The 14,800-nt window shown below is 38.6% G+C and overlaps 1 protein-coding gene across 2 annotated transcripts in view; it reads right to left on the reverse strand.

The window, feature by feature from the left end:
* LOC113043363 (inactive phospholipase C-like protein 2) overlaps positions 1 to 14,800 on the reverse strand; it is a 52,410-nt gene that overhangs the window by 9,608 nt on the left and 28,002 nt on the right. For both annotated transcript variants that reach the window (XM_026202700.1, XM_026202708.1), the window contains exons 2-4: positions 7,547 to 10,036; positions 2,155 to 2,358; positions 430 to 505 (exon numbers count right to left, since the gene is read on the reverse strand). In XM_026202700.1, the coding sequence (XP_026058485.1) occupies positions 430 to 505; positions 2,155 to 2,358; positions 7,547 to 10,036 (2,770 nt within the window). The remainder of the gene's footprint in view (positions 1 to 429; positions 506 to 2,154; positions 2,359 to 7,546; positions 10,037 to 14,800) is intronic.

Consider the following 14,800-nt stretch of genomic DNA (forward strand, 5'->3'; position numbering starts at 1 on the left):
GAAAATCACAGTGATAAGCTTTAGGGCACAAGCCCACTTCAAAATAATGGACAATTCAGTCTGTTGGTATTTTTGTTGTCAAATGTGGGTAAAAAAATTCCATACTGTCCAAAGGAGGTCAGATGACTAAAATGCTTTCCCAAAAACATATAAAAAAGACACACAGAAAAACATAGCATTCCACTGTGCTCTTTAGAAAAAAATCACATCAGCTACAGAGTAAATTATTATAGGGTTCACTGATTTTTAAACTGAGAAAGAAACTGTGTAAGAGTTTGTTTCCTGTTGCTCCATGAATAAACAGACAAAAACATTACAGTCATTAATAATGCCTTAGTGACATACTGTATTTAAATAATCAACCGGTGATGTGCTTCTCCTGTTAATCTCACTACTGCTGTGTGTATGTGTGTGTTTGTGTGACATTACCTGCTCGCTGTGCTTGTGTAAGTTTAGAGTACACGCCATCGGCTGATTCGATCAGTGTGCGACTCGTCTGGATCATCTATAGGAAACCAAAAACAGGAACCAGGAAGTCAGGTCTCAGCAGGAAGTGAGACTTCCAAATCAGGGATGCCCTCCCCAGAGAAGCTCAAACACATCCGCACACTCGCTAATAAGCTCTATCGACAGAAGCGATTGAGCTGCATTCCTCAGGCCAGATGAGATGTGTTTCCTTACGTTGTCTCTTTTGTTGTTGCTACTTGTTCAATAAATACTGTTTAAAGCTTAATTTAGAATCATGTAAGAACATGCACAGTATTAATGTATTCTGTACACACATTTGTTAAACTGCTTAGGCATTGAGTGCGGCTGTGTCTCATTTCACTTCCTAGTTTCTTAAAATGCAAATCCGTATATTGTGAACCCAAATGCTCTGACCACAATAAACCACCCTGGACTAACATAGAAATTCATGCTGATCTAAGCTGGTACTTTTGTCAGAAACTTCCTCAAAACTTCTACTGTGAGACAAGGCACAACATTCCTGATTCAGAGTCTAACAAATACTTTGACACCTGTCAAATCTAACTTTTGTTTGACCCTCATGGAGGCCTAATTCAAAGCGGAAATCCTACACAGCCAATCTCGGCCTGAAAACCACCCCCACACACAGTACATTCCTGCATACATTGTGTCATGGAAAGCAAAATACATGGCAGGCTGTGATGGAGCAGGTTTGGAGGGTATGGAGTGTGTTTGTGTGTGAGTGTGTGTGTAATACAATCAATACACTCTCATGCCTCTGCAGAATTTAATCTGTTGTAGTAAAATCCCATTATAAAGAACAAGCAAGAAAGAGCAGAATGCTGCAGCTATTTTGCTGTAGGCTACGACTGAATTCAGAAACAGTCAAGGTTCATCTACAGAGGGAACGCTTTAGAACTATACATATTTAGATTTAGAAATACGTAATAAGTACAGTATAAATTAAATATGTAAAAATATCATGTAAAACGTGTAAACCCTGTTCAGGGTTTAAATCTATATATTCATATTCACAACTATAGATTCAGGATTTATGATATTATATTCAGGCTGTCAGCTTCATATTCTCCTATGATTCATTATATATTCATATTATAACTACACATTCTGGATCTGTGACATAAATTCTAGGTTTCTGAAATTATGTTCAGATTATCAACTATATATATTCATGATTCGTTTTCTGGAAATATGACAATATGTTCAGGTTAACAACAATATATCTAATAATTACAGTATATTATAATATACAATTTTATTATACAATATATAATATAATTATCAAGCATAAACTCATGATATATGATTATATATTTATATTCACAACTATGTATATTGAGATTAGCAATTATATATTCATGATTTATATTTTGATTTGCTAGTGTATTCAGGATTTATTCAGGACAGTATATTCAGATTAACATGTTCAGGATTTATGATTATATACAGTATGTTTATCATGTTTGTCAAAGACCCTATTATTGTTCATTTTTGCACTACAACTATTAAACAAGTTAATGTAATATTAAGCTGCACCTTCATGTATTACCATCATGTTTCATCCTGCAGTGTTTACCACAGCCTAACATAGTTTAATGGTTCACATGTGCTAGGTTATTCACACTGCGTTAAAGTTTAGTGTCATGCTGTTGAATTTCACCCTACCGTGTCATAAGCGGTGAGCACTTTACGCAGGAGCTCTGGAACGGGGCCATGGGCCTCCATGGTGGGGTAGGCCCCGCTCAGATCTACTGTTACCCGCTGAGCTCGCTCGCTGTTCATCAGCCAGGAGGACACAGTCAGGATACACTGTTTCATGTTAGCTGCCGGAGTCAAGCCGCAGAGCTCCTTGAATGACACCATGGCGTTCTGGAGAAAAAGAAGACATTAGCTTTAGTGACATGTGACAGCTGCAGGTATGTTTCACATTCAGGATGAATGTGTGATTACCCACAGGAACAGCACACGCAGTGTACTGTTGTTCAAATACATCTCCCTCTGACCATGGTGAAGCTGTGTTTACCTCAACCAAGGCAATTCAACTTTCCTCTCTGTTTTTGCTCAGTAATTGTAGAATGTGTACAAGAGGACGTGACAGTTGGAGGCTAGATCAAAGTCACACACTAGATCGCACATTCAGCTCATCGAGTCCCACAGAAAGGACAAAGCTTTGCCTTCTAGTAACTAATACGGAAGAACTACATGAGAGTTTGAGAACCACTCTTGCCAACAATGTTGCCTTGGTTCAGAAAATGATTAGGGATGACGTCATACACATTTGAGAAAAATGATGTTTCTATGAGAGCTCTGTAAACACAGAAGGTCTTTGAGAGAAGAGGTTCCCATGACATAAGGGTCTCAGACTACTTGGATTTGGGGTTATTTGCAGACTGATGCTGTGTTTGTATGCATTAATAAAAGTATCAAGCAAGCCAGTGTTTTGATTCATGAGTGTGAGTGTGGACAGCTGCTTGTGAGCCTTTTTGACACTGAACATAACAATGCTGTCTTCCTGGCCTCCTGACACACACACACACACGCACACACACACACACACACACACACACACACACACAAACAAACAAACAAACACAGATAGCACCTTAGGTCTTCATGATTCATTTTTTAATTAAACTGAAGTTGCTATAGGTGCAAGTATAAGCTTTCGTGTTCTTCTACATGCAAGTAGTTTTCTGGTTTCAGTATCTCAGAGTGGCTCGATTGGCAGTAAATGCTGCTCCACACTCACCCATCTCTGAATCTATGGCTTTGGGTTGCATATATTATATGCATTTGGGAATGCAACATCTGCCAACCATTTTCCCAAACTTATATTAAGAAGCACTTTAAGGGATACTCCACCCCAAAAGCTTTTATGGGTTTGGAACAACAAAGTGTTTGGATTAATGACAAAATGTTCATTTTTGGGGTGGAGTATCCCTTTAAACTGTTGTCAACCAAAAAGAAGCTTTAAGGTCTTCCTGTGGTTTTCTACCCCCAAAAAAGCTAGATGGTTAACATTTCGCAAATGAAGAAATTAGAGTATGGTCATTTTATATTTGTAATAATAACAACAATAAAAAAATATATCTATATATTTTTTTCTTAAATCTTTTTTTATTTTTTTTATAGTTTTATTTTTTTATGTTACTACTATTTTTAACACGTCACCTTTTTTCTTAAAATTGTTCAGACAAGCACCTCATTTGAAAATGAGAGAAACATCCAGACCGTATGAGACTTGCATATTAGAGCGGCCTAATTAAAGAACATAAAAAGAAGATGTTCCGTGGGATATTTTGAAGATATAAGGAACATCTCAAACAGCATCGGGCCCCAGTGATATGGACAAAAGCGGTTCTTCAAAATATCTATCGTATAGGTTTTTAAACAACATGAGGGTGAGTTCATTTTTGGCTGAATTATCCCTTAACAATCCACTGGTTTTGGTGTCATAACAGCATTTATCAAGCCGACTACCATTTCTATACACATGCAGTCATACTCTTTTAAGAGCATTTATTATTAACAGGATTTGCTATTCTCTTGGGACATTTTCAGAAATATGGTCCAGACAGAAATGCCAAAACATGCTCACACACCATGGGCAGGAAAATGACAAATGTTTATAACTGAGAATTATGCTTGCCTGTAAGTAAAATCAGTGGTGTGTTTAATATAGGTGTTCAAATATAGGAACAGACTTGGACTATTTGTTCATATTAGAGAGCTATCAGCAGTCCCAGACAGCCGCCCACACACGAACATCAAGCGCTCCTCTATCTTGTCTAATGCACTTTCTTTTCTCTTATCATTTCTTTTTGTTATTTTCAGTTTAATGAACTCTTTGCTGTCCAAATTTCATTATCGAATTCACACACAAACAGTGTGTCTCAGGCCAGGAGAGCGCGGGAAAGAGTTGCTTCCGGCACACGTCTGGATAATGTGTTCCAGACACTTGTTCCTGTGTTTGTGAAAAAAAGGGTGTTTGTGTTTGCATGGGTCAGGGGTCAGGAGCGGGTGTTGGGGGTCACACTAGCTGAGCTCTAATGTGAAAATGGCCTCACTCAAACCATGCAAATCATGAATAAAAATGAATGTGGTATATAAGTGAGCCAATAGAAAAATAGAAATAAAATTAACAAAGTAAAAACAGTTTAATGTGATTATCAAATCACAAGCATTTTTGAATTATGCAAGTATGTAATCTTTTAGTAAAAAGCAGTTAAGGCAGAAGTATCTCATCATGAAACTCCATAGATGCTCTTACAGTTCAGAGTTCTCACACTATGACAGCAGTAATTGATATTGTCATTGAGCAATATAGCTGTCGCTCTATGGCCATGAAATACTCATATTTACCAGTTAAACACTGCAGCACAGCAAGTTTTCTGTGGTTTAGACACAATTACCAAGCTGTGTCTAGAAAAGGCATGTTAACTTTAGACAGGATGTTATGCTAGTCAAAAGTGCAGATTCATGACATTGTGCACTGTGTGTTGTGCACGCTAATATGTGCATATTTAAAGCGGAGCAGATTTAGATTAGAATCAGGCTTCTGTATGGTTGCAATACAAGCCTGACTGGTGTTTTTTTTTTTCGTATTGAAAGATCACTTTCTCGTGATAGGCTGATAGCATCAAATTTAAACACGCTAGCCATATTATCAAATGGCTTTGTGGGACTAAAATAGTTCAAGATGTGCATTCAAAAATAAAAATGTTAAAGTACCCATACCAAAGAACCATTATCTAATCATCTGCATTTTCACATTGGTCTCTGTGAGCCTGTGTTGTGTGCTGAAGTTCATTAGTGTGAGAGTGCGGTTCACAACAGTGACAGATCCATCTACACAAAGAGCGCTTCCTGTGGGATTGCTATGACACCATGGAGACCATGAAGACCATACTTGCTGTTTAAGAGTATGAGAGAGACATGGAGAAAGAGGAAGCAGCAGACAGCTGGATGTTGAAACTTTACAAATGATAGAGCAGAATAACATCCTGCAAAGAGCAGGATCACCTGGCTCTTGATACATACTGGTACTCTGCACTCGTCTTCCCTGATCTTATTCCAAGACACAGCAGGACGAAATAAAGCTTGACACAACACATACATTCTTAATAGCAGCATTAAAACCCTACCCACATTCTGCATTGTATGACTGGTGTTGTTCAGTGCATTCCCTTTAACTATTTGCACACTTGAGCATGAAAGGAGTGTTCTCCTGCACCCTCTCCCCTTCTTCTCTCCTCTTCAGTGGACATGCATCAGTTTCTCACATCAGTAATCAGTGGAGAAACGGGCTAATAGGAAACTGATTCATTGTTTGAATTGCACAGTGAGTGCACATTTAGAAGACCAAATTCTAGCTTTCTTAAAGAGGTTTTAAATTAATTTGAAGTTTAATTTATATAAATCATTTAAATATTAAAAAGGCAATATTAGTTTTTTTTTCTCCTTTCAATTTCAAACTGTAATCTTACTATCTATTATATAAAATACTTGAATTAATGTCTTAATTTAAACAAAACAAAAAGTGCTCCAAGTGAATTTATATATATATATATATATATATATATATATATATATATATATATATATATATATATATATATATATATATATATATATATATATAAAACACACAGAATTAAGCACAAAACATCAGTTGCAATTCAAACAGTAAACTATGTTCAACATATATTATGTAGACATAAAAGGCACTATAAGCAAATGCTTAAATGTAAATTACATTTCAATACATTTAAATAAAGTAGACTAGAAACATTTTACAATATAAAAAATTAGGTCAGCTGTGTGAACAAATGCAAAACCAGAGAAATTGACAATTTAAGACAATATGGGTATGCTAAACACGGACCTTTGGAATAGGAACAAAATTTAATTAAATAACACAATTAAATACATACGCATGCAAATTCAAAGACAGGGGGTGAGATCCATAGCAGAAGGACAGCTCAAGCTGGCCATATGTTTTCTGTCTTTAATCATCTAATTGGGATGTCCTTTGAGGTTTTAGTCTTCTTAAATTAGAACAATGTGTTAGAGGACAAGATGTTAGATCTGCTGAGCAAAAGTCATTTGAAATCAATATTATTTGCAGCTTGCACCAAATCTTTAATGACATAAACTTGAATGATGCATTGCCTTCATAACCCTGCAATTTTACTCCTCCGCCAGTATTCAGTGAAAAAGGAAGGATGATTAAAGAATTAGTTCACTTCCAGAATAAAAAAATCCTGATGATTTACTCACCCCTATGTCAACCAAGATATTCATTTCTTTCTTTCTTCAGTCAAAAAGAAATTAAGGTTCTTGAGGAAAACATTCCTTTATTTTTCTCCATATAATTGGCTTCGGTGGTAGCCAACTTGTTGAAGTTCCAAACTGCAGTTTCAATGTAGCTTCAAAGGGCTCTACATGATTATCAGGGATTTTTATTCTGGAAGTGAACTAATCCTTTAACATTGTAGCATTTGAAAAAGATGCAATTTCATTGAATTCTCTCATCTGTAAAAGCACAAACATTTTTTTAAAGATGTGAAAACATATTTAGAGAGGAATAGGTATCTGGTTTTAAATGCTTTACTAATGAGCTCAAAAAAAAAAATTGTATTCTTTCGTGTATCTTGTATTTTCTCTCTCACACACTTTTTACCTGTCCCGGACTACACAAGCAATTTTAAGTGTGTTTTCAATACTGTGTTTTCATAATCCTTGTTACATCCCCTTTAAGACTGCTTGTAAAAACTGAAAGTGGCAGCTGATGCCAGTCAAAAGGGAAGGAATTTTTTGAAAGACCTTCATATTCATACCAAAAACCTATTGTGCTTAGGCATAACATTTATTATTTATTAACTTTGCTCTGTAACTGGAAAAGAACATTTGATTGTATCATCTAATAAACTACAAATATCACTAATACTTTCAATATCAGAGGTTGCTGTCAGTGCAATTTCTAAAAAAGAATTGTGGAAACAGACTCAAACAACAAAATCTGAAAACATTGACCCTGAAAAGACAGAATTCATACCTGCACATTTTCCCGTAGGTCTGTTGCTTCCCTTATTGGCTGGGTTGATGCCCTGAAGAGCTCATCTACCACCTTGATCCCAGTGGTCTTAGTGGAGGTGTATTCCCTTGCTTTACGACCCTTTCTCACAGAGAGACCCCTCTTATGGGCCTTGCCCCCACCTCGCCGATTTGTAATAGCAACGTGAACAAAAAGCGTTGTGTTTGGCAAAAACTCCCCTGTAAGTGACTGCAGTGGTAAGTGGCGGTAACCAGGGAGCAGGCACTCAAAAGGAATGGTGTACTGGCCAATAAATTCATCACCAATGTAGTCATCATCAAGGACAACAAAACGCAAAGCAGCCAATTCAGGAAGGTTGATCTGGAACTCAAAGCTTTCATCAAATATCGGATTGTCACCATTTTGAGAGACAGTTTTTGTGCGTTGTTCTGCGCAGTCTGCAGGAATTCCGTGAATCTCCACATAGATGTACGGCTCTACCACATCACCTTTAGCAGCTGAGCCTCGAGGCTTTGGTAGGTTTTGACCGCTGATCACCTTGATGTGAAGAAGTTGGGCTGAGACTCCAGGAAGTGAGTCACGAGCATTGGCACTGAAATATGACACCTCCTCACGCATTATGGCTGGACGTAGGACATAGCCGCAGTTGCCATTTTGCCTAAACCAACCAAGGTTCAAATCCATCATCAAACCTGGAGTCTGGTAATTCATGGCAACAATTTGACAACCACACTTCCAGAAGTCCTGTGGATTCATATTGCTAGCATCAATGCGCATGGGTGTAGGGTACACCCTTGACAGAAAACGCTTATTGTAGGAGACAAAGTCCTCAGGAAACTCATTGGCAAAGCGGTTTGCATCAACCTCGTTAAAGGAGCAAATATCCCAATACTTCTGTTCCCGTTTCGATGTCTCAAAGTCATGGAACTGAACAGACTTGCACAGGGTGACTAGGTCAGAAAGTTCTTTGCAGAGTCGTAACCGTTTACAGCCAATCCCATTGAGCTGGTCCATATCTTCTCCATCCATCATTCTCCTAGACATTTCGGAACCTTCGTCTTCATCTGTGACCTCCCCTTCAGAGTCTTGCGAATATGAAGGCAGACTCTTCCCTTTGATGAGTATCTTTCCCTTGAGTTTTTCAGGGGAGGGCAAGTAGTGATCCTCCATATTGGGAGGATCAGTGTGCAATTTGTCCCCAAGGATCTTCTTCAGGTGTTGAGCCATGACCCTCTGCTGGGGAACACTGCAGTGTGTGACAAGACAGAGGATTACTGGATACTCTGAACTCTCAAAGGCATACTGGTTAATGACATCTAGAACTTTACAGAAGGCCAGCTGGGAGGCAACAGAGCTACGGACATAGACCACTGGCTCACAGTCAACGCCATCCCAGACTACAACCTCCAGGCTTCGACAACCCATGCGTAGAGCCCGAACATAGCTGCTGAGGTCTGATGAGCCCCAGTATTGATCTTCCAAAAGGGAGGCATTGTGGGAAGAGTTGATGTAGTAGTGTGAAAGGGGCTGTGTCATATCCTGACAAACATGCTTGTGCTGTGGGTCAAAAATATGGCACTCAGATGACAGGAGGTAGTGTGTGAAGCCATCTATGGACAAGTAGCCATTGTCACGTCCTTCCACGGAGGGTTCATATTTGCGAACAACCTCCCGACACATTTCCTCGGTGACTCCCTCGACTCCCTGCTCCACCTCCACAAAGAGCATTAAGTCCTTGGAGTCCAGGTACTCTTTGTTGCTGGAGAACTGCACCAGCAAGAAAAAGATCTCAGGACGTGTGCACAGCTCACAGTATGCCTCCACAAATATGTCTAAATCAATGCCTTCACCATAGCAGTCCTTTGCCTTTTGTAGCTCTTTGAACTTCAGTTCAATACGAGACTCCCTCATGCCAGGATTGAGACCCTTGATGATTTGGGTGGCCCGGAACAGGTCAATGTATCCTTTACTTTCTGGGTCAGCTAGCTCGAACATGGACCCAATCCAGGATGTTCTCAAACTGGGTTGACTTGGTTCGACTACACCCACCATGTGCCGCCCATAAGAGACCAGGTACCGCAGTCCCATCACCCAGGTGCTAACCACATCTGCCGTGCTGGCGACCAGATCTAGGGACTCGTAGTTGTCTCCATATATAATTGAGAACGCGCACTCATCTGGGAACTGATCGGAGAGGCCGTTGCTGCGAAGGATTGGTGTTTTTTTCCCCAATCGAACTTCTTTGATGCTCTTGATCTCAAGCTTTGCCTTCTCTGAGTCTTTCTTTGATGGCTCCCAGCGGAGCCAGCGCATGTCAGGGTCCAACAGGAAGTAACGATTGTACATGCGAGAATTGGAGCGAACTTTCTTCATCTCACAGCCTTCCATCATGAAGGCCATGCAGGCGGCTGTGCTGTTCATCTTGCGGTCCCTTGGCATGGAGCTAAATGAGACAGTCTTCTTTCTTGCCTGCTTCTGTTTTGAACCATCCTGCAGAAAGAGTACAAAGAAGACTGATAAGTATATTTGACCGAGCAATCTAAAAAACAAACATTACATACGGGGAAGTTGTGGCCTAATGAGAGTCAGACTCTTAACCAAAAGGTTGCGTGTTCGAGTCTTGTTCAAGTCTTGAACCAGCAGGGATTGTAGGTGGGAGGAGTGAATGTACAGTGCTCTCTGCCAACTTCAATACCATGACTGAGGTGCCCTTGAGCAAGGCACCAAAACCCCAACTGCTCCCAGGGTGCTGCAGCAAAAATGGCTGCCCACTGCTCTCTGTGTTCACTGCTGTGTTTAGTGCACATTGGATGGGATAAATGCAGAGCACTAATTCTGAGTATGGGTCACCATACTTGGTCACATGTCATGTCACTTTCATATAATGATTTCTTATTTAGGTTATCAAAGCTAGAATGCATATTTTAGAAAACAATGCCGTAAATCTAAAGTACCGATTTTACAGGTCATTATAATCGTTCACACAGCAATCAACATAAAGAAAAGAGCAATCAACACAGAAAGGAAAGAGCAGCCAATAGCAGATAAGCAACTTAAATCAAGCTTTTAACATATAACCTCTGATAATGACCAAAAAAACAAAAAACATTTAGACCTACACATAAAAGAAATGCAAAGTGCAGTGATATTTAAAAATCAAAACGATTGTTCTCTTCAGCTTTAATATAAATTACGTTTCTTCACTGATGAGACAATACCAATCTCATACCAGCAAAATCAGCATGCAAACACAGAAGATCAGAGATATGAATATGTTCACTGGCTGCCAGAAGAAACATCAAAATAGATCTGATTACTTACTAAATATGAACTCCTGCTTTGGAGACTTTCCAAGTCAAAGCACATGCAGGGAGAAATTCAGCCAGATCAAAACCATAAAAACCATCCAATATCACATCAACCCACATCTGATGAAGAAGTCTGTTCTAACAGCTGAAATTCATGTACTCTAGACACACATGAACGTACACTGTCAAACCATACATTTAAAGGCAGCATTAAATGAAAATTTGAGTGTTGTGGAACTTGTGCATGTTCGTTAGTTCCTGTCCCAACTCTCACAATTGGTTAAACTGAAAAGGCTTGTAATGACTGAATGAAACTCAGAAAATACAATGCCTGGTACCAGGCAACTTAGTCCAAAACGGTGAGGGTTATATTTCACTTCCTGGAAAATTCTGAGCTTATTTCAGCACTTGGATTATTTTGGCATCGATGCACAGGAAGTCATTTCACCAAGCCATGTGCATGCTAGTGGGAGTGGATCCGTGAGGGTTGTCTGTGTGTATTAGCCTTGTTTTATAACACAGCTGTGTTTGCACTGAACTGCTGAAGGGTGTCTGCATGCAGACTGCTTCTGAACAAGAATGACAATGTCAGTGCATGTTTGAAAACGTCTCCATGTGATGAGGAGTAATTGAGAGAAGGCTGAGAGGTTAAAGGTGAGAGTGCACCAAGCTGACAGAGAATGATTGTGCACTGACCTTTGTCATTTTAAAGGGTAACAGAACATATATCAATGCAAATCCACACAAGGCATGAGAAAAAGCAAGGCTGTCTTCACTAACAGCTATTTAAACTAGTCAAAGTGTCAGTGTGTCTGCTAAAGGTATACACAATTGTCAAATAATCTGTTCCTCCTAATATATGACTGTTTGATAGAAAAAAATCAAATGAGATCTCTTAAAGGGGGTTTTTTATACTGTCAAAGAGTTGGATTCCCATGCTAAACATGGACAAAGTTTCAAAAATTAAGTTGTACGTTTGAAGGAGTATTTCTGTTCCAAAAATACTACTTCCGGTTTGTCACAAGTTTCGGAAAGTTTTTTTCGAGTATGGCTCTGTGTGACGTTAGATGGAGCGGAATTTCCTTATATGGGTGCTAAGAGCACTGAGAGCACAACAGACTTCACTGATCAGAGTGAGAGCGTCGCGAAATGTCACAAAAGAAGTGTGTTTTTGGTTGCGAGGGCAAGACAACCCTGCACAGATTACCAAAAAAAAAAAAAAAGAAAAACATTAAGGGACCAGTGGACGGAGTTTATTTTTAAAGAGCATCGACGGAGTTGTGCAAGTTTTTTGTTTGTTCCCTGCATTTCGAAGATGCTTGTTTTACAAACAAGGCCCAGTTTGACGCCGGATTTGCACATCGTTTATTTCTTAAGGATAATGCAGTCCCAACGAAAAAGGGTCACGATTGTGTGTTGGAATTGCAGGCGGTGAGTAAAACTGCTTAACTCCTTGTTAGTGCGTCCGCCTCCCATGCCGGAGGCCCGGGTTCGAGCCCCACTCGGAGCGAGTGCAAGGAGCGTCAGAAAGGACCCGGGAGAGAGGGGTTACATAACATGTACAGGCTCTCGTTCAGTTTCAGCCTTGGGATCTGATTCTGGATCATAAATAAACGGCTGAATCTGACTGTTAGCCATGGTTTGTTTTGGATGATGTTTTTTTTTTTTCCTCACGGTAATGTCACAACTTCCAAACGCTCTCAACGCAAAAGCCTACTCGCGCTCGTGATTCTTTAGCTCCACCCACACGTCACGGCTCCAGCGGCTCTTGTTTTTCCGAAAAAAATCAGCACAGTCTATTTTTCTCTTATAAATATAATAAAACTGAAGACTTTTTGGAGATATGAAGAATGCAGTACTACTATATACATACTCAAGATTAACAAGAGATTTCACCCCCCCTTTAAATGCCTTTATTATATCTCCTAGACAGCAATTACATTATATAGAGACTTCTTAATCAGTATTGTCTCTTGCTGTAGAGTTAAAAATTTGGAAATTCCTTAAAACAAGATAATTTAACTTGAAGAGTAAGCTTGTGCAGTATAAATATGAAATTAAAATATCATTGATAAATATTATATGATATATCAGTGAAAACTTGGATTGAACAGGTTATTCTAAATAAACAGTTATTTTTATGCTGTGGCTCAAAATAAAAACAAACACACAGGCATTTGCTAGGAAGGCTAATTGCTTCATTTGAAGAATAATGAACAGGTGAATATTAAAAAAGGAGCCTTTGCATGTAAAGATTTATATCTGTGTTTTTGATAAACTCTTCAGTTTGATTAAAAAACCTCCACAAATGGTATTACTGTGCAAATTATTCAAATCACAGCAAAGAGTTCAAAGAGGTTAACTGTCATGTTACCATGAAAGACATGTTCATACTGTCAAAACACAAGTCAGAAGAGTTCATATAACTTTCAGCCTGGTTGCACTCTTAGTAAAAAAGAAAAGGGTACAGGACTGTCACTGGGGTGGTACCCTTTGAAAAAATAAAATGATGTATACTTTAGACTCTAATATTTAATAATATGTACCTTTAAAGTAATAATTTGTGTAATTTAGGTGGTAAATAAGATACAAAGATGCACTTTTTAACTGTTGCATGTTTGACTACCGACCCAGTGACAGCTTTGTATCTTTTTTTCTAGGAGCTGCTCAGACTGAAAAACAGAAAAATAGAAAGACTATTAAAAAAATGTAACATAAAAGTATCTTAACTAAGCATACAGGTTGTGTGTGTGTGTGTGTGTGTGTGTGTGTTAATAAGAATAAGAGGGGTCTCTCTTGTGTTATCTGCTGTGCACTCGGCTCATGTTTTGGGGATTATTTTTATGTTTTTCCAGCTTGTGCACTTGTACTCCAGAGGGACTAATCAGAGGGCTGTTTGTGTTACTGCATTAGTCATATCAGCTCAATCGCATGTGTATGTGAATTAATGCAGTCATGTGCTACACAGTAAATCAGTTATGGTGTGTGTGTGTGTGTGTGTGTGTGTGTGTGTGTGTGTGTTATTCTTCTCTTTCAGCTGCAATGCAATTATAGGGCATAGCATATTATTCATAATATAAATCCTTTAATAGGTTTCTGTCTCTCAACATAGTGTATTTCCACTCTCTTCTATTTATCATTATTAGATGCAGATGTTTCACTGACGTTTGGTTTAGACAGCCAATATGACTAGGACAACACCTGTATTTTTTTTTCTCACAACATTCTGTGAAATTTTATTTCATATTGCCAATTAAATACACTTAATCATTCAGTTTAGCAGTGATTTAATTAGTTGTGAATTCTGCAACTTTGGAATTAAGTTAACACAAATAAACTGAGCATCTGTTCTGAGTCAGTAATTATCTTCACAGAATATGTTCACAGAAACTTCTTAGAGATTATCAACCTGGCCCAAATTCAGCTCAGTACTTTTGAGTCTTCTGATTGGTCAGAAGGTCTGAACTCATTCAGTGTATGCATTATGATGGAATCATCCCTCAGGAGGCAAATGACTGGCCTGCTGTGTGAATGGATCTAAATATGGTCTCAGTGTGTGGGTGTGCTTTATAGACACAGTGTCACTGCTGAAAGCAAAAGCCCTAATGGGATGATATTTGACATGATATTTATATTGCATAAAGTATTCCATTATATACCCTTATGCTTTTATCTAAAACTGGCCAGTGCATTCAATGTATACATTTTTATCAGTTTATGCCTTCCTGGGAATCAAACCCATGACCGTAGCGTACCTAATGTCATTCTGTTTAAGCTTTAGGAACACTATACTATAAAAAAAAAAAAAAAACTTCTAACACCTAGGCATGTAAAACATAGATTGACTCACTCTAAATTGTAATTGAGACTAAATCAAATGACTGAACTGCAAATCAGTCTACTACAGAGACACAATAACTATTTGTAATGACATTTTGTAGTTGTT

Source organism: Carassius auratus, chromosome 3, assembly GCF_003368295.1.
Source record: "Carassius auratus strain Wakin chromosome 3, ASM336829v1, whole genome shotgun sequence".
Classification (NCBI taxonomy): Eukaryota; Metazoa; Chordata; class Actinopteri; order Cypriniformes; family Cyprinidae; genus Carassius; species Carassius auratus.